The 25,721-nt window shown below is 44.8% G+C and overlaps 1 protein-coding gene across 1 annotated transcript; it reads right to left on the bottom strand.

The window, feature by feature from the left end:
* Positions 1-14: 14 nt before the first annotated feature.
* Positions 15-25,444, bottom strand: GPR149 (G protein-coupled receptor 149). The gene is made up of 4 exons (XM_038183724.2): positions 23,519-25,444; positions 22,317-22,509; positions 20,486-20,775; positions 15-4,254 (listed from the first exon to the last, which is right to left on the bottom strand). Exons 1-4 carry the CDS (start codon positions 24,485-24,487, stop codon positions 3,682-3,684), a joined length of 2,025 nt encoding a protein of 674 aa, XP_038039652.2. The 5' UTR covers positions 24,488-25,444; the 3' UTR covers positions 15-3,681.
* Between the last annotated feature and the right edge of the window lie 277 nt (positions 25,445-25,721).

Raw genomic sequence — 25,721 nt, forward strand, 5'->3', positions numbered from 1 at the left:
TCCGCCCCCCCCCGCCTCAGGCCCCGCCCCCTGCCTCAGGCCCCGCCCCGCCGCCTCCGAGCCCCCGGGCCGCGGGTTCGAGTCCCGCTCCCCCCATCATGGCCGTGCGCTGCTACACGGGCTGCAGGGCCAGAGGAATGTCCCCTGAACTCATCGCTACCGCCTCTCTGCCTTGTCCCCTCAACACGGGGAGACGCGTGTGTTCCAAGGGAAATACGATGGGTTGAAACGGTTCCGACAGATTTGTACACGTAAATGTTGGGAAGAGGAACTGCGCGTCTCCCAGCGCAAAGATCACCTCACAACGCCTACAAATTACATTTCCTGCAGTAATCCTGGTGTCTCACAGATTATCGAGCCTCCCCAAGGCCTGCTGCCCACCCCTGGCACTCGCCCCTCCAGCAGCAGGCCGTCACCACGCAGTAACGTGGCCACACCAGTGGCCCAGGAGCGCTCTGTGGCCTTCCCTCAGTAACCCGGGGGCACTCCTTGAAGTCCAGCTCCCGATGAGGGAATGGGGGACTTGTGGGGCACGCTCTGGGCTGAGGCACAGACAGAGAGGAGCCACACCACAGCTGTGAGCCCGCGAGGCACTGCAGCCATCGGCACGGCTGTCTGTGGGGACAGGCTGTGTGTGTAGGGACGGGAGGGCGTTAACAATGTTCTACACGACAAACAGAAGAGTGCAAAATGCAGGCATATACGCATACGGGTACGTAATTCATATAGGAGCTGCTGCCTGAGTCTAGAAAAGCAGAATTTATTCCATTCTGAATCACCTAAATCTGCAAAATTCATTACAAGAGAGGATCGTAACGCTCAAAAGCTCATCTTGGAAATCATGATAGTGATACGTACCAGGCGGTGAAATCCTGTTCCAGAATCTATGTATCAACCCCAAATCCATAACAGTAAAATAATATATAAGTAACATTTATTTTTTGTGAAATTACTTCATTTGGAAACAGTTTGATGTTGTCAGATGTATTTTCTATCGAGATTAGAATAGGAAATTTACACTTCAGTGCCACGCTATAGCTTTTATTTCAAGAAGCACAATCCTTTGGGGCTTTGGGGATTTGGGGCTGGTCCTTCTTACAGACTTCGTTTTCTTGTAACTCTGTTAACTTAATGTTATTCTCAGTGTACATGAGCACCGCTGAAAGGAAACCCTAGCCTGCTGGATATACTGCTTACCAAAGATTACCCCCAAAAGACTTTTGCCCTTTCTTGTTCTCTATCCTTTGCATTATTCAAAAGCCCAAGCACTAAGAGCAGGGGAAGCCCAGGGGCTGATGCAGGTCACATTTTCCAAGGGATTTTTGTTCAGCCAGTTGCTATGGTGTCTGAGCAGAGATGAGGTCTCTTTCAAGTCACCTTCAAACGGTCATTGACAAACACTTTGCCCTCAAATGTCAAGCTGTCAGTGAAATACATTAAAAGGTCATACAGGGGATAAGCAACAGAAGAAGAAGGTTTTGTTTTGTTTTGTTTTGCTTTTCCTTTAAAAACTACTAGAAAAGAAGTGCTTTAAAAATTAAGTCCAAATGCATTTCATACAATGATAAATAAAGAAACATTGACACGTACTGAATACACAACCAGGTGCAAGTGTTCTCGTACAGCAAGTGTTTGCTGCTTTGTGCAAGGAGCTGGTATCTACTGAATAATTACAAATTGCATTTTCAGACAGTTTAAAATGTTTAATGATGTTAGATTAAAGTAAAATATAAAACAATCAGACATTTGTACATGATCAAATTTACAGATTCATTAAAGAAAAGTTCCTTTTCATTACAGCAGCAAGACAACATTCTACAATTAGGTCAAGCTCAGGGTCACAGTTATGCAGTTATGCCTCCTAATCCTAACCCCTTCTAAATGCATCCATCTGACCAAACAGAAGGTGTGATGGGCCGCATCCTCTATCACAACCTTGCTACCTTTTTTCTGGAGCGAGCATGTCTGTTGCTATAAGGCAACTTTCTGTGTTCCTGCTACAAACACAAAGCAAAGCAATATATTCGGTCCCTCTGCTCTATGCCTATGGATGTAATTTATTCAATAGACTTATTGTTTGTTCCTTCTACTGTAGTTTCTTGTTAAATCTGAAATATAACACAGCATCTTAGTGGTACTGAGAGTCTTGAGGCAATCTTACAAGAACCCTTGTTTCCACCTTGGAAAGGCGGCACATGAAAAGCACAGCTTGCACAGTGATCCATCTCGATCGCGGCAGCAATGATGACAAACCCTCAGAAAAAAGGAGTTCCCGGTCAAAAAGCACTAGCATTTCAAGCCTTGCAGTGTATTTCATGTAAACCTTAAGGACTCCATTCACTGTTTCAGCCTTGGCTTCTCTAAATTTGACACAAAATAGAGTATTCACGGGTTTTAGGTTGATTTCAGGCTTATTTCTAGGTTCCCCATAAGCCAGCAGAGGAACAGGCTCCTCCAGAGGGTGCTACAGGGCAAGATCCTGATCTATGTAATGTTTGACTCTCGAGGTCATTATCTTCCAGGTCTCTAAGTTTGTCCTCCTTGAATAGCTTTGTCCCCCTCTCCTAAGGAGCCACAGACCAGTTGTAACCCCCAGCTCCTGACTCAGCCCTAAAGCATGAGGGTCCACCCAGAGAGGTCTGATGGCAGGACTGCTGACAGACAGAATATATAGGGGCAGAAAAGGGGCGAGTGTTCCTTGCAAGCCACAGGGACTTCTGCAGCTATCAGCAAGCTGCGCCCGCTCTCACGGCTGTGTTGCTGAGATTACTAGCTGAGGAAGAAAACAATATTGCAAATCTATTCCTTGCTTAGGGTTGGCTCTAGTCTTTAACCATGAAAAATTACTGAAATTAATGTTGATGTTACAGCTCTTCAAACACTTCAAATGCTGCCTTATCTGGATGGAGAGCAAATATCTGCAAGGTTGAGAAACTTCTTAACTCGTTAAGAGATCATGGAGGCAGAAAAGGGCACACTTTAGAGTAACTGACAGAAAATTAATGAACATTTGATGCACTTGCCAACAGAAATGTCAAGCCATGAGAACACTTGAGTTTCACAATTTTGGACTTAAAAAATGTGCACGCTTACATTTCAGCCACTTGTATCCAAAGGTCCATACACTGGCCACCTACATAGGTATTACATATGAATCATGTACAGAGCGATAGAAAATTAAGCCATCTAGATAACTTTTAGTCCTTTGCTTAGGCAAATAAATGAGTTAGTCTTAGGCTTGTGCTACATATTTTCAGGTAAATGATTCAAGTCTGGTACGTCAGTATGAGCAGCATTGCAACAGTCATCCAAACCTGTTAACACTTCACCCATATGAAGTTGTTCCCTCATTTTCTGCTGGTTCCCACAGACAGACCACCCAGTGCCAAGCGACCAAGGCTGGTTTTTAAGACTTTATTTAGGATTTGTTTTAGAGAGAAGTGTTCCTCGAATAAATAGATATATAAATAACTTGAAATTCACTATGCAAAGCTGTAAAGCACTTAAGTATTTGCTTTGCTATTTGTATATTTTAAATGTTTCAAACTATTTAAGAATCTACCCAAATGAAATTAATTTATGTGCAAGGAAAAAACAGTTGGCATTGTATTTGCTAGGGTAGCTTGAGTCAAGAGGAGCAACATCTGTCAAATCAGTTTAAATGTTTAGGTTAAAAGTCATTTAATTGTTGTTGTCATCTTCTTCCCGTTTTCTGTATGCTTTGTTCAACATTTGTATTTCCTCCTGATAACCACCTCTTTCCATATGTTGCTTTTTACTGTTCTGCCGATGAGCTTCAACCGTGTCTGGAATCGTTATATTAATATCGCTGTCAGGATTGTTTGATGGTATGAAGAGCGAATAGGAAGCAGTTTCCCCTAAATCACATGAGACGAATCTGTTTTCTTTCCGTGAATAACGTAAGGATGGAGACCTCACCTGTGTGGACGACTGGCTGATGTTGCTGATGATGGACACAGTATCCAGGGCCTCTTCATTGTCACAGATTTCAAGAACTTCTAAATGAATTTTGACACTTGTGTCAGCAAATGTATTAGGAGACTCCTCTGGGTTTGGCTCGTGACCAACACTTTTAGATCGATAAACTTCAATTTTCTTTGACGTGGGTGTTATTTTTTGTCCTTCAGTGCTTACTTCATACGTAGATAAAGAGAGAGTTTTTCCTGTGGGTGCTTGAAGAGACACGGTTCCTTGAAATGCACACAGGGGAATAGCTAAGGCCCCACCTGATCGCTGAAAAGAGAAAGAATGACCATTATCTAATGCTAATTTTTGAAGTTAGAATCTATTATAAATGATCGATCATGCTTAGCTTATTAAATTGTTAGAATTTTCCTTGCATTATTTTAGAAACCTGGTATTCAATATGACATGCAGACAAAATGTTACTACTATGTACTTTACTATAAAAAGTACACGAAAGTGTAGTGTATTTTATACTAATATACAGACTATATATGAGTATAGAGTCATAGATAAGAAGTGTCAGAAGTAAAGTCCCAAGTTACTGTGAGTCAGCTACAGCCTATGGACACAGACTCTTCGCAGCAGCAGTCTACACACGTAACATTTCCTGGCAGCCAGTGCACAATGAGACAACGACCGTCAGCAGGCACCTCTCTAGCTAGTATTAACAGGCATCTCTGAAAGTGTTTTCACTTAATTTCTGCTTAATTCAGACTGAGGTACTGATCTCCTGAGGCGTCTCATGTGGTGACCAAAGGGAGAGAAGTGACAGCAGAGAACTGTTCAAAACCTGGACCCCGTATTGAGAGCATCTGCCTCCCTTAGGTGCTCCGTTTTAATTAATCTTAACTAAATTATGTGCCTAAAGACAGACTAGGCTAAAATTTCCAAAACAGCTTGACAGATACTATTCCAGGAAGTTTTTGCTCATTTTTATTTATTTATATGGTGGAAATAAGTAACAGTAGGAAATCTATAATAAGGATTTACAAATTCCCTACTGTGATGGCCAGAGGACCAATCCAGAATCTTGCTCCCAACCACATTTCACACTGGCTCTAGACACCGGTATGGATTTCTTTCTAGTACAAAGCTGAATTTATCCTTAGAGAAATTTTCACAGACTTGAAGGAATAGGGAGTAAATTCAGTTAGAGCTCTGGAGCACTAAAAGTCATGCTCAAAGTAATAATTTTTAGCAGGTGCAATGAAAGTAGTGTTTCACAGGCTGTAAATAAATAAAGGCATTAGACAAAGAAATCAGTGTGAGTGCTTGCATGGAGAAGAGGAGAAAAAGCTCCTGCGTGGACTATGGTAGCTTAGGGGTGAGTTGCTGCATTTCCTTCCACAGTGCTGCAGGACAGACAGATCCTGTCTCTTTTTCTCATGCCATCAGGTCTCACATTTTTAACTGTGGAGGTCATCCATTCAGCGACTCAAGGTGGAGAGAGTGAAGTTGATGGCAGCAGGAGACACAAAGCTACCAAACGTAGTACGTGGGTTCTGGAGAACCTCGCTGCGGGGCTCATCCTCATCTGCTTTGCTACAGCTGGGCTTCAACTGCTTACTGAGAGGGGCAGGAATTAGCACCTGGACACTTCTTATTTGCTAAAATCTGCTATTAAAATGAACTCCTTGTTGGGCAGTGGAAGCGCTGGCCCTGAGACAGGGCAGCTCACAAAGAAGGGCTACACTGGTTAGAGGGAAACATACACCAGAGAGGTACTGAAATTAGGGAAAGCTGCAAAATCCAGCTCTGCACCCACACAGACACCAGGGAGAAGTGTGTGCAGAGGGTATTGAAAAGCTGCCAGCCAGCAAGGTGAATCACCCTGTAACCCTCCTGTGCTGCTGTTGCTATGCTGCCTTCGGGACTCCTTGGCAATTCGTTCAATCTACCTCAGGTACCTCCAGATCACTTTGCTATGTGAAATGCAGACTTACTCCTACTGCGCTGCTCTCTGTTGTGTTCCCTCTCCAGCTACGGCACCTCCCTGGTGCCCAGAGGGGCACACTGCCAGCCCAAACCTCATCCTCCCTGTCCCCATCCACCTGCAAGGATACAACCCGCAGAAACCCTGGGCTTCCAAAAGGACTGGCCTTTCCCTGGTGAGTTACAGGGGGATGCCCTGAGCTCAGCCTTGGAAGCAGAAGTTCCAGTCTTGTCCTCTTGGGCTAATGACTTATCCTGTGCAAACGGTGTGAACAGAGAAAGGAAGAAAAGGAGGAGGAACAGAAACACCAGGTCTAATAACTGGCAGCGGGGAGATGTGCAACATTAGCCAGGTGCAGAAAGGAGTCCTTCCACTTGGACCAGTTCTGTTTAATGTTTCCTTTCCAGTAAAACTGAGAACTGAGTTGAAACAGAGGGGTTTAGGGTACTGGAAAGATGAAATTTTTCTTAGGGAGCTGGGAAGTGCAATTACTTGCTTAATATTAACGAGCAGAACTTTACAACCGCACAGCTAAATCAAATGACACATTACCTCATCTTCACTAAAGAGCACGAAAAGGAAATTAGGTTTCATTGTGTAGAAAAATCTTGCCAGACTGTGACTTAATACAGTCCTTCGACAAAGGAGTTTGGCTGACAAAATAGGAGCTGGGCTGCCCTCCTGGAAGGAAATCAAAGTTGTATTGGTCTCCTGAATAGGTCTGTTGGGGAGAAGTTGTCCTCAAGCATCTTCCAACGTGCAGTTACAGAGGCAGCTGTCGTGCTCTGTCACAGCCAGCAAAGGCTGGGCTGGGCACGGGGGTGTCCGGGAGGGTCGCTTGCTAAAGGGGGAGCACTGGCAGCCCTTGTTTCAAAGCGATGATGAGGGCATTTTCCAAGCACAGTGAGGAGCTGGCACTTGCATGTTCTGTACTAACTGGTAACTAGGATCACTCCTCCAGGTGAGATGTGAGACTAACTGCTTTCTGTGCTGTTTTTCTCTAGGAAGCTCTACTCCACTCGTCTTCCATCCCAGATGCTTCCAGCCCATCCAGCTTCTGCAGTCAGTGCTGAAAGGCTGCGCAGGGTCATTTATGCGTGTCTGCATTCCTGGTAGTTACTCAAGCTCAGAGACTGGAGAACTGTCTAAAACAGTGCTTACATTATGCAGAAAGACTTCTGAAGAATATGTAAAAATGAAGTTAAATGAGAACTCCTTACTTCGGTGCAAGGTTACGTTCTACTTGATGAAACACCACAGATTTGTCAGGGTGGATGTCAGGAAGATGGAGGGCATGTCTGAGGCACCTGGAGGGGGAGTGAATAATCCTCGCTTGCTGGAGCGAGTACTCCACATCTGGAGAATAAGAAATTTTCCAATGACCATAGATTTAATAGCTCTTGCTACGAGTCTGTTTCTGTTCAGAGAGCAATATTCACTTTTAGAAGTGAAAGGGACATGCCAGGTCTTCTGCGTCACTTCCTGGGCACCAAGCAGGAACCCAGCAAACAACACCTAGAAACTAGAAAACTAGAAAACTTTTTTTCATCTGGAAAAATTCCAGTAGAAATACTGTTCAGTTACAGACACCTCCAGCTGTTTAGACAACTAAGAGAATATATTTCTCTCTCCGCAGCCAGCGCATCACAAGGCCACGCAGTCAGGACTGTGACAGGAGCCTGCCCCAGGAGCCATGGCCCTTTTTGGGAGCAGCTCTCCAACCACAAACCTCTCAGCACAGAAACTGAGTAGCCAGGAAACCAGACCACTGCCTGCAAGCTTTCACTGTGTACACATGTATGAAACAGATCCATTCATCACCAGTGCAAATAGTAAAAGTTTTACAAAACCCAACTAATTACTAAAAAAAGGAAAAAAAAAAAAAAAAAAGAAAAAAAAAAAAAAAGGAAAAAAGTGTTTGCATAATACAGTAGAACTTCCCAAGCAGAGGTTATTAAACACTAAATCCAGCCCTGGGGCCAGGTGGCAGGGGAAGGCAGGAATAACGCCGGAGGAGAGATCTGAGCCCCAGAACTGAAAGCTCACCGCCAGGCCCTGATGTCCCTCCCCAGGGAGACCCAGAGCTCCCGCAGGGGGGTGTCTGCGGGCTCTGGGGGGGCAGGAGGGAGCTGAGCCCCCGCTGCCACTGAGCCTGCCTGCCCTGAGCCCTGAGCACCCCACCAGGCTCTGTCCTGCAGCATTTCAAGTCTCGTTCAAGTCAAACAGCCCAAGGGAAAAACACTACAAGTGAGACCACTGCCACTCCAAAAGAGGTAAGAATTCATGGCTGGTTTTATGTATGGCCAGGTAAAATCAATCATAGCTGGAACTGCTCTCAATGTAAATCACTGTGAATAAGGACAGAATGTGGCCCTTGTCTTGGTAACGTTATTAAATTCTCATTTTTGCTTCTTCTATGTTATTAACACCCCATTACCTTATCACACATCCGTGGCAATAAATGGGAATCTACCAGCAAACCAGACCACATGGATACATCCTGGGGAGAAGTATTTTATCTTCCCTTCCCGTTGTTACCTACTGGTCAGCTGTCTGATTTTAGGTTTTATGATACAATTTAATTCTAAAGCAGGAGGAGCAGGAGGCAAATTGAGTAATGCTTGACAGTGGCCGTCAGTGTGTCCATCCAGGGTCTTGGATCTCATCCTTGCAGTATTTTAGTGTGAGCACTAAAATAAAGCATCCACAGTTTCAGAAGGGTTATGATTCATTTTTACTTCAGTAAAAACAGAAAAAAAAAATCTTCTCTGCTGTTTCTGAACATCTGTCTTCCCACTCGCCACAGCTCAGGCCCCAAATGTTTTTTGAAAGGGTCCTGCTCCATCGGGCTCTTTCCACACTCTTCTGCCCACTCTTTGCATCCCTGTATTTAAAATACAACCTAGTCCTTTAAAGAAATGCACTTATTACCTCCTCTCCTACAATTTATGTCACGTGTTCTCTTTTAAAAGTGCTACTACAAGGATGATTTTAAGACATGGACAGAGAAGTCTTGCTCTCAGTGATTCTGACCCTGTAAAGACTTGCCTGTCTTTCTGGAACCTTACTCACGCTCAGCTCCTAGGAGAGCTGAAAGAAGGATCAGACATCTACCTCAACACAGCAGACTGAAAATCAAGCCTGCTTTGGTTTTTATGCCCACTTAGAGATACTTTTTCTTTGCATGCACACAGGCATAGATACACAGAAGTATTTATTTATTCATTGTAGACGCACACATATATAAAATATGTACCTTCTTACAGCTCATGTCTTAATTTCTGGTAGTTCTGAAGGGTGTCAAATTGGAAATGATCAAATGTTTCATTAAAAAAAAAAAAAAAGTGGCATTCCCCATCCAAAACTGTAAGCTAAAATTGCAGTCTGTGCTGAGACCAGCTTTAATTGAATCCTGAAAAATATTTGCTGGGTCTCATGAAAGCTGCAGGCTAGCACTAAATCTGAGCTCTTCCTCTGGAGCTAGAAACACCTCATAGAAACACCAAGTTGGTAATTTCTGAGGTTGCTTAATATATTTCCACATGCTCTTCACCACTTGGGAATGCTGCAGGATCTCCGATGCTGTGATGCTCGCCACAAGCTCCCTCCCTTGCCTCGCGCTGCCTCTTGTGCAGAGCATTCATTTCCATCACGTCCTGTCCCAGGGCATACCCTCTGCACAGCTCCTGCCAGAGACGGCCGTGGGCTATGCTGTCTGGTGGAATCTGGGACGGAGTTCTCACTGGAGGACTACGTGTACCAGCACATGCATTTTTTAACAAGCGAAGACAGAAAATTACAATGAAGTAAATCACAAATGCACTTGTTCCTTAAGGAGCGCTGATGCATTCTGAACAGAGGAATCGCTACATAATTGATAAAGCAAACGCTTTCATTATTAAATGAAATCACCACCCTCCAGACTTCACAGAAGACAGAAGATAGTTGTTGCTATGAGGCAAACCTTCGTCGTCATCACTGTGGTTTAATGCTGGTCTCTTCCGTCCCATTCCGGCTGCCTGAGCTGAATTTAACCACGCACCAGGTGAGGATGTGCGAGGGAGGGGAGGTTTCAGCCCGTGCAGAGGACACAACCGAGTCCTACAGCAGCTGGCCCTGGAGGAGCAGGGAGAAAGCGTCCACCAAGAGCCACCTGGCTTCCAGCTTTCACATGGCCCTACTGGGGCTATTCACAGAGCCCAGAAACCCCACAGTCTTCCCTGAAGAGAAAATAAGCATTCGACCCCTGTGGCTTTTCTGAGAGTGAAGGAAAGGAAAGAGGAAGGTAACTTTTATACAGTCTGTCACTGCATTTCTCCTTGCAAACTGGCACAAAACGGAACAGAACACCCTTCTCTATCTGTTTTGCCAAGAAATGGTTATGCTTATGTGAAAGATTAATAAAGGGGTATTAAGCTGAAAGCACAGTTGAAGAAAATTTTAATTTCATCACTTGCCAAAGCAGAGCCTTGTTCTGCTTGCTGGCAAGTGCCACCCGAGGGTGTATGGCATTCCCTCTGCCTCCCTTTAGTGTCTGCAGGAGCTATCAGTGTTATCATCAGTACGGTACTTGCATTTGATGTTCAGAGTAATTTGTTTAAGATTGTTGTTTACAAGTGATCAAGAATTTATTCTGCTAGAGGGAGCCCAGAAGATTCCTTAAGGGTAACACTGCCATTCCAAGCACCAAACATTTCTACATGTATTTCGCATTTTCTGTTACGTGTGACTGGATTCATTGCCTTACAAGGACCTTAAACTCCGTGGCCCCAGTTCTTCAGTGCTGTGCATCTGTACAGACCATCGACTAGTCTGGATTAAGCACACACTTCCCAGGATTTCCTGGCAATTTTTTTTTTGTTTGTTTCAGGGATCAAACGACTGCAGAGCAGGGAAAGGAAAGCATGACGGCTCTGTTCTGCAAACACGGTTATCAGTTAATATTTCATCTCCTGCAAACAAAGCTGACTCTGCTCCAGAAGTAGATCCTTAGCTAGAAAATGCTTGTTAGCAATTGAAATCTAAGATAAAAAACTGAATGGTGGCTTGAGTACAACAGTTGACTCAATTTGGTTTTAAAGACAATAAATTGCTATTGCAATACTGGCAAAGCCAGTGGATAACAAAGGTTAATTGGGGGAAGAAAGGACATGCCTAACAGCCTGGGATTCCTACATGATCAAAGAAGCAAATTTGGCTGGAGGATACTCCAGTGCACCTAAATAAGAAAACTTTCAGACACCACACAGGGCTAAGGGGAGAGCTGCAGCACACAGCAGGCTCAGACAGCTCAAGCACGAGCCACTTCAGAGACTCCCCCTCAGGATTCCTAATTTTCAAATGTCACGACTCACAAGCCCTAGAATACTAGGCTGGGGAGCATTAGTGCTACAGGGAGGCAGAGCTCCTACTAGCATGTGCATCTTGTCCTGGGAAAGGTAGGAGAGCTCTGATGGGAGTGCCCAGAAGGGGAACGATGCTCCCAAGCCTGCTGAACACCAGCCACCATGCGGAGCCACCGGCAGAAGGCAGGTCTGGCTCTGTCCCAGCCGTGTCCATCAGGCCGTGCTGCCTCCCAAACAGAAATATCAGTACTCTGAACAAAGCTTTAATGAGCCTGCATTCCCAGTGGCTTTGGTGGAATACAAGCTCTAGATGAAAAGATTTATTTTTAGAACGTTTCCAGTAAGGATCCCATCATTTCTTTTCAGAGACAATGTGTTTTCTGTTTATTTTAGAACAGAGGCTTAGTCTTCCTCTTCCCTAAAAATAAAAATTAGCTGCAGTAAAATTAATTACTGCAATGGTTTGCCCTTTGAGAGGCTGTCTGCAGTAAATTTAGAGCCAGTCGGGTATGACAAGAATAGCCAAACTCACCTCATATGACCTGAAAACCTGGGTTTGTCATTGGCTTGCCCAGTCTGGACAGACTTTCCTATGGATTAAATTGGCCACAGAAGGTGCAACTGAGGCATCCAAGATAAGGATGCTGCAGCCAGGTATCAGAAGTCCTGTACTCAGCTGTCTGTGCCTGAAGTAAATGAGCTCAATGGAAAGTCCTTTAAAATCCCACTTTGCATGGGAGATGATCTGCTCACATTCAGTCCCTTGTTTGTAACAGCTGCAAAAGTGAGCCTTGCCCTTTTCACCACACTTGGTGAAGTTTATTCCATGTAGGTACTGCTGGTCTTGGAAAAAAAGCTCTGAGTTCCTCTGCAAGCACCACACTAACAGACGTTCTGCTCAGCAGCTGGCACTGTAAAGTTAAACTGAAATGGTGAAACTGAAATTTCCTTCTACCAGGAAACTACAGTGATTGACTAACCCATGGGATCCTGCCTGCATCCAGCCTTGTCCTCCTGGGCAAATGTTTCTGCTCTAGGTTTTCCTCCTGTTGGTGCAGTTCGATAGAGTTAATGGCAGTTTTACTGCAAGCAGAGTCAGCAGGCACCACAAAGGCCACACCACTCTGTCATGCTTGGAGCAGAGTTAGAAGATGATGGTGAAATGCCACCGATTTTGCAACCAAGAGAACACCACTTGAAAGACAAGATGGGATGAGAACACCACAGTAAGTTAGCACCATACAGGACAGTGGAAAGCAAATATAAGCTTCAAGTCCACTCCTTCCATGTTAACTGGGATGTTTACTGTGTACCTGGAGTGAGACAGAGTTATCACCCCTCCGACTGCAGACAGACAGATACAGCGCTGACTCCTCCTAAGTGAAATCATTTACACAGGCTTCCCCCTTCCTCTCCGCAGGGCACGTACATAGATCCTATACACAGAGTCTCTTGAAGGAGCTTGCTCGAGGCAGCCCATAGATGAGGTAATCAAGTCAAAGGAAGAAAAAAAAAATCAGAAAGCCTATAAAACATTGCAAGCCTGGCAGATTTCTTTTGCCTGAAGGCTCTTAACTAGAGGCAAAAAAAATACATGACATATTTACAGCCAATCTCTTTAGGAAAGGGAGATACACTGCTATTTTATAAGATGTTAAAGGTATCCTTCAAAAATGCATCTAAGCAAGAGTTAGAAATGACAGGTACAATTTTTTGTCTCCCTCTCAATTATGGCTGGCCTATATAGGTATTAAATAAAAAACACTGCCTCATTCTTCTTTCATGCCACTTTTCTCCCAGAGAAATCACCTTGATGGAGTTACTCTTTCCTCACAGAACTGAAGATGCGGGGACAACCAGTGATGGCATTTGCCATGACAGCACCATCTTCACAGTAGCACACAGCCTCAACAGAAAATCAAAGGTGTCACATATATTGTCTGGCGCCCTACTCTCCAAAAGCTGAATCAAATTGATTAATACCTGCTCGCTGCTTCTTTAAGGTTTGAAAAAATAACAGGACAAAAAATACTGCTTTCAAAATGCAAATTAAAATGGACAGCCTTCTGCAAGGTACTCGTTGCTCAGAGGTTCAAAAAATGTCATCTAGGGAGAGATTTCTTATCCCTTGTTTCCCTTAATAATCTCAGGCAAGTGAGCAGTGCGGGCCAGCTGGCACATGCTCGCCCTGTTCCCCACAGCCAGCAGGAAAAATGTGCAGTCCTGCTAAGAGTTGCTTCACCCTGAAGTGCTGCAGTGGCTGTTGGCATCTGATGTCTGAAACACCCGCAGCTCTTCAAATGAAAGCTTTGTGCAGACTGTGACAAAGCCCTGCTAGTTATAACGGAGTATTTACCTGGCTAAAAGCTGCAAAGTTTGCATTTGGGGTGTTTTGGATCAGACCTCCTGTTCAGCAACCCCGCTACTTACAAACTTCAGTAAAACCTGTTTTGATTTTTCATCCATTTTGATGCAGTTTGAGTAGCTAAAAGTCACCTACACACACCTGCTTCTGCCCTCCCAGCTCTCAAAGCTAGGCAGGTCTGCTGCCTGCGGTGTCGGGCTGGTGTCAGGCAGAGCCCGTCGCAGCATCCACTCCCCCCGCACGGTGCAGCCTGCAGCGGGTTGGCAGCAGCGTATGGCGTATGTTTGGGACAGAGAAATGGGAAAGTTAAGGATTAGCATTTCATCTGCAGCTGAGCAAACCCCACATGTAACCCTTAGCATGACGACTACAACCACCTGACGCCTCCGAACAACTCGTGCTGCAGAGGCAGCGCCGGGAGGAGACGTACAAGATGGCTTTGTAGGACAGAAATAAGGGGGCACATTTGCAGGGTTCAGCCTCTTGACTTCCATTAGTGATAATGGGAAAAACACAGCTATGTCCCTACCCAGAGGATGCAGCCCAAGAGGATATTTTTGCCTGTAAACACTGCGATTTAGTCACAGCACTGCACCCAGTATTCCCACCTCTGTCTTTATTTTATCAGCACAGCCACTGCCATGTGCCAGCTTTGCAGCAAGACAAGATTTATGGAGGCTTTGTTTTTGTGCTCATTTTTCCCACGTTGAAACAAAGGCAAAATCACAGCTTTTAGGTGAAAGGACCGAGTAAATTTACTGGAAAGTGATAAAGAAAGAAAGAAAGAAAAAGGTGGACAGGACACAACAGGAAGGACCTTGAGGGGAGGGGTGAGGACGGGAACCTGGTGACATTTTTCAGCTCTTCACATGCTGACATGCAAGGAGGATGTCAATCCAAAGTCATATAATGTGTAAGCCAGTATTACAGAAACGCACGTCTTCATTGCAGTTGAACTTTATGACGTTTGTAGGTCCCTTCCATCTGAACTATTCTCTTCTCTTCTATTCTATTCACTCACTTTATACCTATGCCATGCTGCTCCTTCCACATGCTTCTCAGTCACAGGCAGCCACATTCTGGTGCCCTCCTTCAGCTGTGCTCAGGTTTTGTTCTGCTGAAAGGAAGGTACTGCTGCTTGCTCAGAGTGCAGCACCTCTACGTCAGCTTATCTGGAGTTTACCCAGATGATGTGCAGGACACAGACAAATTCCACTTTCCCTCTATGTTCTCAAGAGTTTACTGGACAAGCAAGCTGGCTCCCATCTCCCGCTCAGACTGGAGGTTGTTTCCTTTGTCCTTCCCTGTGTGGGAGCAAGGAGACTGGTGCAGAGGGCACTGGGCACTCCCAGGTGCCTGCTGCCCCCAGCATTTCCCTCCCTGGCCGGGGGACAAAGCGAAGACACAGCCGCTCGTGAGCCTGGACCTGCAGATTCAGCACCTCGCTGTGGTGGCATCTCACGACTTCAGTCTTGGAGAGTCAGTATTTGCACCTGGCACTATTTCTTTTGTCTGTCCAGTTGGGGGTCAGCCCACCCTCAGCCTTCCCTTGCAAGGCGGCACTTCTGTTTTCCCTTGGAATAAACAACCGATCATTCACGCCCTGCATGAAGCTCTCAAATCTTACCGCTCAGTGGGGAAGCCTCGCTAATTCTCCTGAATTCTGTCACACGGAGCTTGATAAAGCACTCCACATGGTCATCCGTGAATAGACAGAAATTGCAAGCCCCCAGGAACCAGCAGGTATCTACTGCCCAAAGTTCGGCCACCTCCGCTTAGCCCAGCTGAGGCACTCACACAGAACTTTTCACGCTTTTATCCAAGCCCCTGGTGCTTCTGCCATTCGCTGGTTCCACAGGTCTTATCGAAAAGCCAGTAATCAAAATGGTGAATAAATACACTTACATTGTTAATTTACCTTACCCATTTTTCCAAACTTCAATTTTAGCATAACTGAAAATGATTCCTTCCTAGAAATCTCAAACCACAGCTCCAATGTGAATTCTGAGAATACCCTGCAGCTGTGCCTGCTCCCTGGGGAGCCAGGTAAATCTTTTAAAATAGGAAAATAAAAAATGACGAATAACAAATAATATTTATAAATTAATAGTTACAAGCTTCCATTGCAGATATCTGAAGAGAGATCAGTTTTTCCCAGGCTTTGTGTAAACAAACTTGGACAGGATCAAATTAAAAGGGAAAGATGAGTGCCTGTGAATATTTATAAAATAAACATTTCTCAGAGAAAATACTTTCTGTAAAGATTTCTGAAATAGCTTAGAGCTTCAGATGCAAAGCTCCTCATACTGTCAGTGGATAGTGTAAACCCACATCCAACTGGCAGCAACGAAAAATTTCAGTCTTCCTGACTAAATGTAAAGGGACTAAAATTCCAATAAAGCATACAAAGCACAAGGTTCAAGATCCAGCCCCCCCAAAACAGCAATAGCTTTAACTTAAAAAGGGCACAGGAGCTGCCTGTGGAACTCAACCCCACATCAACTCTTAAGGCAAATTAGCTAATTTGTTTCTAAGACCAGAACTAGACACTGAACAGAATATTGTGCATAAGACCTCAAGAAGCACAGACACAAAAAGGATTAACCCGCAGTGAGATCAGCCATGCCTATGATCAGGCAAGGGACTGAGGAATTCCCATGGGATTAGGTCAATTCTTTTTGATTGCAGCCTGTAAAAAACATCAGTGAAACTTCAAAGTACAGACAAAGCTTATAATAGATGTATTGGAAGATAATCAGAGTAAGTAGAAGGGAAAACACAGTCTGCACGTATGGACTGTTTCTGGAAATGAAAACCAGAACACTTCCTACCCGGCTCTTGCAATGACTTTTTGTGGTCTGGAAATCGTGCAGTCACTAGAACTGGCTAACAGCACAAGACTGGGTTAGGAACTGGAATAAATAAATAAGGCTAAGAAATCAATATTAAATAATGATAACTAATAAATTACAGAATCCTCAAAAATAAGGCTAAAAAAAGACAACAGGTCATTCTCCAATGCTTCATCCTTCTTGCTTTTCTCAGATCCATTTGAGAAGCACAAAGCGGGAGCACAAAGCCAGCAGCTGCAGGATCCCCCACCAGTTCTCTGCTAATGCGAGTGCTGCAGCCTGCACTGCCCTCCCTGGGGGCAACGTGCAGCAGGCAGCACAGGACACGGCTGCACCGCACCCCCCCAGAGACATGGCCATCTTAATGCTGTCGGAGTAATGTTTTTTCTACCTCTGGATCACTGCAGATGCCTATGAAAATAGCATAACTAATTAAGCGGGTTAATATAAATCAACGCGCACAGACACACAAATTTGTTCAAACTATGTCAATTTTCTAAACCAGCACCACTAAAAATCTCACTCACTGCTACGACCTCTGGACACTGACGTGGCGTTAGCGACCTGCAGCAGGAAGCATACAGCCTAATCGCATTTCCTGAATTAAGCAGCACCATGCTACAGGGCCAGCACAGGCAGCAGAAGTGACTTCAGTTAACAGTTTACCTTTTAGTGATTCCACAGCTTTTTAACGTAACACGAAGCGACAGGTCTGTGTGCTCTGTGTGTATCCTTCTTGTAAAGGATCAAATGCATCAGGTGCTGCAGGCACCCCGAGCAGGGAGTGCGCTGGGTTTGTTTGTGGGCTCCAGCATGCTCAGGCCGGGCTCATTTCCAGCACGCTGCTGTTCTTCCTCACGAGCTTTCTCAGAGAAACTTTGGGCAATTAATCTTCCACGAACCTATGCTCCTTCAAACTTGCTTTTATTAGGACACTACATCTCATCTCCCTTTTCTATCTCTCCTTCTCTTCAGTCTGCAAAGTGGCTGTGAGAAAGATTAACTAAAAGTCCCTTAAAATGCCGGTGACAGCCAGCTCCATATCTCCCCACCGGCACAGCGCAGGTGAAAGCTGCAGCCAGCACCAGGCGACCGCTGAGGCAGGTCCTTGGCTTCACCTGCACAGTAAGATCAGTGGTGATAGAAACAACAGCACTGCACCAGCAAGAGTTTACTTGTCCTGCTGGAAAGAAATACTTGCTGGGGGGCTGCTGCCTGCAGGGGCATGGGGCTTCGTGGGGCGCAGGGGGAAAGCATTTGGGGATTGTGCAACATGGAATCAAGTTATTTTTGGGAGGAAGGAGCATGGGAGAAAGGAGGAATAGAGCATAAAATAATAGAGCATAAATTAAGTACGTGCACACAGCCATGCGTATCCAGTAGCGATGGTCCCACTGGCTGCTGAGCAGGGTAAGGGATGGGGGAGCCAAGCACTGGAGCAGCCACTCCAGACCAGATGCTTGGAGAACTGGGGGCTCAGGGGGCTGAGGGTGAGCACTGGGGGGGCCCTGAGCCTGGCCCAGAGGCTCACGTTGGCACGCAGTGCCTGAGGTCTGCGTTGTGAAGGCTCCCAGACATGCTGCGGGTTGCAAGTGGGAGCATGGAGCCACCTGGCCTCTGCCTACCGGGTTCGGCAGCTCCTAACACAGACACTTTACAAGAGCTGAAATAAAGGTGAGTTTATGAGCTAAAAGCACATCAGCACACTCTGTGAGGAACATATTTTCCCCTGTAACTACAGTACTTTCCGTTAAATTTCCTGGTACTTTCTGTGCTTTCAAACCAGGTAGTAGAACAGAAGTGATACAGAATTTTAATGTGAGAAAAATACATTCGAACGTCCTGTAGGACAAACCACTGTATATTTGCAACAAGTATGTGCAAAGGAACTGAAATTCTGTTTTCCTCAGTAAGTTCTCACACTGAGCATCCATGCCCTTTGCTATGCGGAAATTCAGCATGTTAGAACACTTTTACCACGCCACTTGCAGCTACACAGAAAATTCATCTGTAATTGTTATTTTTCCTCCTACTGTAAGTTATTACAAGTTCTGTTTGTGGAACAGAAAGCTGGAAGTACCCTAATAAGAACATCTATATTTATTTCTGTCATCAAGCATTTATAGTCTGAAACTACTGAAGATGAGGAACTTTTATCTCATTAAGATAATCATCCATTTCCTGGTAAGGTATGCTGTCTTCTCCCCAGTTAGCTAGCTTAATTGGCAAATGAAGCAAAGTACATGGTCAATAAACGCTAGGGAAAGACTCCCTTTTTTAACAAAGTGAGTAATGGAGAGAAATGAGGAGAAAGTGACTTTTTTTAGATACTTAGGGACTCCAGATAGGCTGAATAGGAGAGGTGGCTTTTAACTTATTTAATGTTTGGCCCAAATTGATCTTTCACCCAACATACATCTGAGAAATGCATTAAAGTTCTTTTTACAATGCTTGCAGGAGTTTCATAGTCTGCCCTTTTTCACCAGCAAAGCAAATGTCAGCACTGTGAAGCTCTGGAAGCTCGTGCTGAATGTCAGAAACAATGAGATCTGTAACTTAGAAGCCTTGAACTTTTAGACCGTAGCAGCCTTAATGCCTGGCAACTGCACACTGGGTTATAACTTGGAAAATGTCAGAAAAGGATGAATTAGGATTCCTTGTAATGCAAGTACTGAAGAAGTCTGTCCAAAAGTGACATATAAAGCCTCAGGGCAAGTAAAGCCAGCCACACGCAGTCATTGCCAACTACTTCACAACAAGACACTCATACCTGCTGTAATGGAAGTCACAGGTCTACCAACTTGAAATGGCAGCCATGGGAGATGGGAAAATGGTTTTATTAAAAAATAAAATAAAAAAAAAAGTATGGAAACTTTGTCAGGGAGAGCTAATAATGAGCGTAGTGATATATCGACTATTAACTAAACTATACATGCACACAATGGGGTACCAAGAACTAGCAGATTAAAACCAGGTTCAGTCAACATTTACTTTTGCTCACAAACATAGTTCATCACAGCACACTGCAAGGGAGTGCACATTTGCCTTTTCATGAAAGGGATGATCAATCATATCCAAAACATCAAACAGAAATTCCTACTTCAGCTCAATTTATAAACTCGTGTTTATCAGAGGGAGAGGGGATTCTGCTCTTTGTTTTAGTCCCTGGGCATGTGCTCCGTGGTTGCTTGGGCATTATAAATTAAAAAGTTGATCCTAGCTCCTTTTGCATTCCACCAAGAGAAGCCTCCAAGGTGAGCAGGCAGAACTGACACTTTAAGTTGTCTCAATTTACAGCAGCAATACATAACTGTGACTGTGTTGCATCTAAAGCATGAAAACTACGCATATGAAACTGCACTGGTTTATCTTGAGAACGGGCATGTATCTCTGCTGCCAGACAATCATTATGTACATTGTTTCTGCAGATCAAAATTGTGTGCTAGAGCAAAAACACCATTGCCCGGTGCAGGTGCACACAGAAAAAGCAGATAACTGTGCAATCTTAGACCACCCTGAGATGCTTTTTAGAGCCTGTGAAGAGAGCAGCATGTAAATTCCACAGGGGCAAGCAGCTGTTGCTCACTTCAATTTCCACTACAGATATCAGACTGCAGGCTTGCTTGGTACCTCATGCCAGTGTTCAGCCTTTGGTTCATAACCACCAATTCTTAGGAGACAGAAAATCTCACACTTGTTGCCCGCTTAACTGACAGTTGGAGAGGGAATGGCTAACAATCCTTCCCTTCTTTCATTAAGAGCAGGACCAGGACCTGCAATAGGTGTGCAGATACTAGAACAGACAAAAACAGGCAATGCTAAGAAAGGTTTTTGCTAGAAGAAGCTGCCCGACCAACAGAACTAATAGGAGTTTCAAAGCAAGGAAAAACTACCTTTTTTTTTTTTTTTGTAAAAAAGGAATTATTTTTTTTTTATTTCTCTCTCTCTCTCTCTCTCTCTCTCTCTGTAAAGTGACTCCCGCTGCCGGAAGGAAGCTCCTTACCTGCCGAGGGGCCCTCTCCGACCTGCTCCGGCACCACTCCCAGCCCGGGGGCTCGGTGCCTGCCCCCTCCGCCTGCGGCAGGCGCCGGGCCGGGCCGGGCGCTCGGGAGCTGTCCGGAGCCGCGGTGCTGAAAGGCGGCTGCGGGGCGCCGGGCGCGCTCCCTTGGCTACCCAGGCTGGGGCAGGAGGCGGATTTGCCGTCGCCGTCGGGGTGGTGGTTTTCGGGGGATATGCGGTAGATTCCGTAGCCTTGCTGGAATGAGAGGTTGAATTCGAAACCCCTGCGCCTGGCTGAAGAGAGAGGGGTACAACGTCACGTTAAAAAGTCAAAGGCAAGAAGAGAAGCGATGGAACGACATTCTAAAGCATAGAACGAGTTTTTAGTTACCATTAGACAATTTTCTATCCGTAAAAAGAATGAACTGTTGAGAAGAGATTTCTCAGAGAGTGTGTTGTTGTGCTACCTTCTCAATGAACTCAGAAGTGATACACTCCAAAGTTCAAGGTTTCCAAGAAACCGGCAGATTACCTGCCATTCTCAAAACCACACAATGCATGTTGCTTTATGGGCTACACACAAGAAAATACTTATGTTTTGTAATATTTTTTCTGCCTCAAGGCCTGTTTTGGCCATATTCTCAAAGGTGAAAAATTGTACAAAATGATAAAACATTTCTGAGAATTCATAATTAACCTTCAATGCCAACAGTCAAGCAAGACAAACAGGTTTCTCTAAGTTGGAGTATTTACACAATGAAACGTTTCTGTATTCTCCATTCTAAATTCAGCGCTCCAAGTAATCTAAAACAGTAATCGAACAACTGTTCAATTTAAGTAAATACACATTCTCGATCAATATTTATATCCTTTCGTTCTTTCTTTTTTCAATAACAAATCACCTGAGATTCCTCACCCCCCACTTTCTGACCTTGCATTATGCAGTAACTGGAGAAGTGTCTTAGTGAACTAATGAAAATGTCTTCCCACCAAGCCTATCGTGCTACATTCTAAACGAAAAGTTTAAGTGGTACATTTATAAAATTTGTATTTCTACTCAATAGCTTGCGTGCTTACTACATCATATTTAATTATGGGTGAAATCCTGACCTTAGCAGTCATTGTATTAAAACTCAATGATATTAGTCGCAAACATCTGAGACACAGAGAAAAACAGGCCTTTAGAAGATTCCAAAAAGGTTATCAGTGAAGGTTTGGCAGCCTGTTACCTTCAGTTAAAATTTATAAATGTGCAGTTTTAGGCTAAAAAGCATGTGGTAGGTCCTCAGCTTTGAACCAGCTCCATGCACGCTCTGGGACACATGCCACTCCCACAGCCCCTGTCCTCTGCTGTTTGCTTTCTGGTGGCACTGTGATTTCCAGCCACAGCTATAGGGCAGGTGTACAAACAATAGCTCTTCTCCTTATAATTTGCTCGTAATTAACATGTTGGTTTTTCCCCATGACATTAAACATGTTTAGCATGGTCCTTGTATTTCATTAGTGAAAGTCAGATTATGACAGATAAATCTTTCCCAGGTAAGAGAGAAAGCAGAAACTAGGATTCAGAGTCCTTTAGTTCTGCTAACGTATCTGCCAGTGGCTTGGGAAAATCACCAAGACTCTGTGCCTCAGTATCCATTAGTACCAATTAACTTAGTTTTCTCCAGCTGTCTTGCAAGAATGCTGTGAGGTTCATATATTGTTCTAAAAAAAATGTGTATGTAATTCAGGTAAATGATTTCAAGGAGTACCAACAACTGGTACTGACACTAACTTCCTGCCCTGCTTACTAAGAGATACATCGCACCCACGTGTCATCCTCCCATCCTTACTTTTGAATTCTTCTGAAGACAAAGCATACGAATTCCTTCTGCAGTTTATGATGCAGCCACAGGGGAGATGGATCCAGTGTTCTGACAGGACAAATACTGGGGTGACGGTGGCAGCCAGCAAAGTCAGCAGGAAGCTAAGAGTCTCAAATGAAAGGCTTTGAAAGCCAGTGATGTGCTGGACAACCATTTGTATCTGAAAGACAGAACATTTTGAAATGTAAATAGCTTCAGGCACATGAATTCCATGAATTCACAAAATATCCCACTGTGAATGTGACACAAGTAAAAGCCCAAAGTTTTCATGTATGTTTGTATGTTCAGCCCAACAATTTCATTTCTAATAGAGAGCAGGGAAAACATACTGACAGAAACTCTCCTCCTCGTTCTGCATTTCTCAGAAAATCCCTTGCTTAAGCAAAATGTTAAATACAGATGCTGAGCACTGTTAAAACAAACTACTCACAATCCAAGCACATTAGGTGAGATGCTAGCTAGATCTCTCTTGCCTGGTACTGAGGAACTCCAAATCCTGATGGGGAACAGGAGAACTTAGCACCACACAGGACGGTGCTGCAGATACTCTGTGATGCTCTCTTTCAGTTGAGGGGAGCTCAGATGCAGAGTCTGAACATATCCCAGCTGCAGAGAAAACACCGACCCAGAGCCACACTCCATGTCCTCAACTACCTCCGTCCTGACTGCACGTGAATGTGCCTCTTCCCAAATGCACTGCTGCATGCACACGGATAGCATCCCCACCGAATGCTCTTTATACACAGATTACAAAGATGCAAACAAACCTCATTTTTCTAACAAACTTATTTTTCATCAAGCCTAGCAAAGGACGTGACTCACTGCTGTTGACAAGAGGCAGAAAAGCTAGCTTACTAACATTCAGACCCCACAATGCTGAAGAAATGCTTGTCAGGCATCTGGAAACACAAAAAGGTGGACCTTATTCATCCCTGGATTCAGCTGACACAAATGATGTGATGATAGAGTAACACACTGATGAATCAGGTTCTGCCAAAGCTGCTGAAACCCAGTTATGTTCACGTAGTGTGACACAGACCTGTTTAAAAGGACTTTTGCTGACACAAACTACACTATAAGAAACAACGGCAATGGCAGTTCGCTTCACAACACAATAACTCATGACCCATTTAAATGTAAGCAAACGTTAAAGCGATCTGATAATTTACCATCATTGGAAGCCAGAGAATGACTTTTGTCAATGCGAGAATCAGTGAGAATCGCTTCTGGGCGAAGCCCACTGTGAAGCTCCTGCTCTGGGCACTGCTCCCACAGCGGGGCTCGAGGCCGCTGCTCTCAGCCACACCTTTCCTCAAAACTGCCTCCGAGCTTGGACATGTATTTTGGAAATGCTTCAGGGTTTTATCCACGGGGTCCACCGGTGACAGCGATGGGGTGGCAGTACTGCAGCCCGCGGGTGTCCCAGGGGTGATGTAGCCTCGAGAGATTTCCTGGTAATCGACGTGCAACAGCTGTTGCTCGTCTGAGCACAACAGCTGGTAAGTCAGAGGGACAGACAGCACTGTGAGGAGGCAAAAGCACAGTGAGTAGACAATAAATAAGAACAAGATGTAGGAGCTGGCACAGTCAGTGAAGCAGCCCCAGGAGGTGGGGACATACTTGCCCCAACCACAGAGAGGCAAAATGCAGATCAGCAAACTGACAATCCAAATGCTGAGAATTGCCCACACCATGCTCACTCGCCGTTTGGAAGTGCTGCAGCTGATTGTCTCAGTTTTATTGATGCTGTAGAAGTTGTAAGAAACTATAAGAGACCCTTTGAGATTGCTAGAAATGCCCTGGAATAAATATATAAGTGCTGAGGTGGTGCACAGAGGCTGGGGAAGGATGTCACTTGACCACTGGGTAAGCATGAAAATAATCACTGGCACGATGCTGATTAAATCGTCTATTGACAAAGAGGTCACAATCATTGAAATTGTGGTTTTATTCTGCATTTTCAGCAGAGAAACTAGAGAATAAATGCTGCCCAGAAGCACCGTGAATGCAATGACAAAAGTCAAGCAGAATAGAAAGACATTCAAAGTTCTCTGTTCACCAGGTTTATCCATAATGCTATGATTTTCAGCAAAGAAGTTTGTCCCATTGAGTGACAAATTACTAGGCGTTACCGACATTGTCCTTGGAAAATCTTTTTCCTCGCCTTCTCACTGACTCTGCAAGTTTTCACGAGCTGAAACCATAACTGTTAGCTCCACATCACAAGTTTCTTTGTTTTCCTTTATCTTTTGTGGCATCCGATGAAGAAACATCCAGGTCTAAGCGTCCCCAATAACCAGAACAACACATGCTCTTGAAAAATCAGGCAACGGTGAAGTACCAAAGGTGCTGGAAAAAATGCAATTCTTCATAACCCTTTCAGTACTGGAAGATGGCTAATTTAGTGTCCTCAGGTAACAACAAGCCGTTCACTTCTGACAGATATCAGGCAATGTGCCTTACTCACGAGTCCAGCTGCAAAGAAGGCAGTGCCAGGTATCTTCAAGCTCTAGTGGCTCGGGGAGAACATAGTGGAAATGGGAGGCTGTTGGATTCACCCTGCGCTGGTCGGAGCTGCAGGAGGGAGGAGTCAGATGCAAGCAGGATAGCAGGGAAGAGGGGAGTGAGTATCTTCCCACCCCGAGCTGCCTCTTGGCTGATCAGAAGGCTGAGACAGTGTCCCCGCCAAGCCACACCTCCGATGCTGACACTGAAATCCAATGCAAATACTCAGATCTGATGTCAGCCGTAAATGTCATTCCCGTAAAGCCCATGGCTGCTCCACAGCTGTGCATCACGAGCCGGAGTGCTGCTTTCAGCCTTCTGCACTTCTGTGCTCCGAGCTTAGCACGGGGAAAAGCTGCAGGAGCCTTATAGGAAGAAGAAAGAGAAGGGGTGTGTCTGCTCTGCCTCTTGTGCTCCTGCTCCCTCTGCACACGTGTGTGCACACAGCGTACAGACACTAACTGTGCAGTCACTCGGTGGCAGCCTGTTCGTAATGGCAGGGAACAGCCACGCACATCAGCAAGGTGTTCCCTGCCTCTGTGGTGTCTGCTCAGCCTGGGGCTTATAAAACTTTCATTCCCCGTGTGGTTCAAATCCAAATGCTCACTGTCTGCTCTAACGAAATACATGGGTAGAACCACGGCCAAGTGCATTTTGGTATGTTCGGCGCGTTTTCTCTTGAGAAAGAGGAATACTGCTGAAGCTTACAAGCTGACAACATTTTCAGCACTCGGATGTCAAGCAGATGGGTAAGTTCAATGCAGTCTTCTTGGAGAACTCTGCCTCTCCTTTCTTTTCAGCACCACTTTGCATTCAAATGCTTGACAGGGATGCAGGACGAATATTTTCTGATTAAGGATTATATTG

Source organism: Anas platyrhynchos, chromosome 9 (assembly GCF_047663525.1).
Source record: "Anas platyrhynchos isolate ZD024472 breed Pekin duck chromosome 9, IASCAAS_PekinDuck_T2T, whole genome shotgun sequence".
Classification (NCBI taxonomy): Eukaryota; Metazoa; Chordata; class Aves; order Anseriformes; family Anatidae; genus Anas; species Anas platyrhynchos.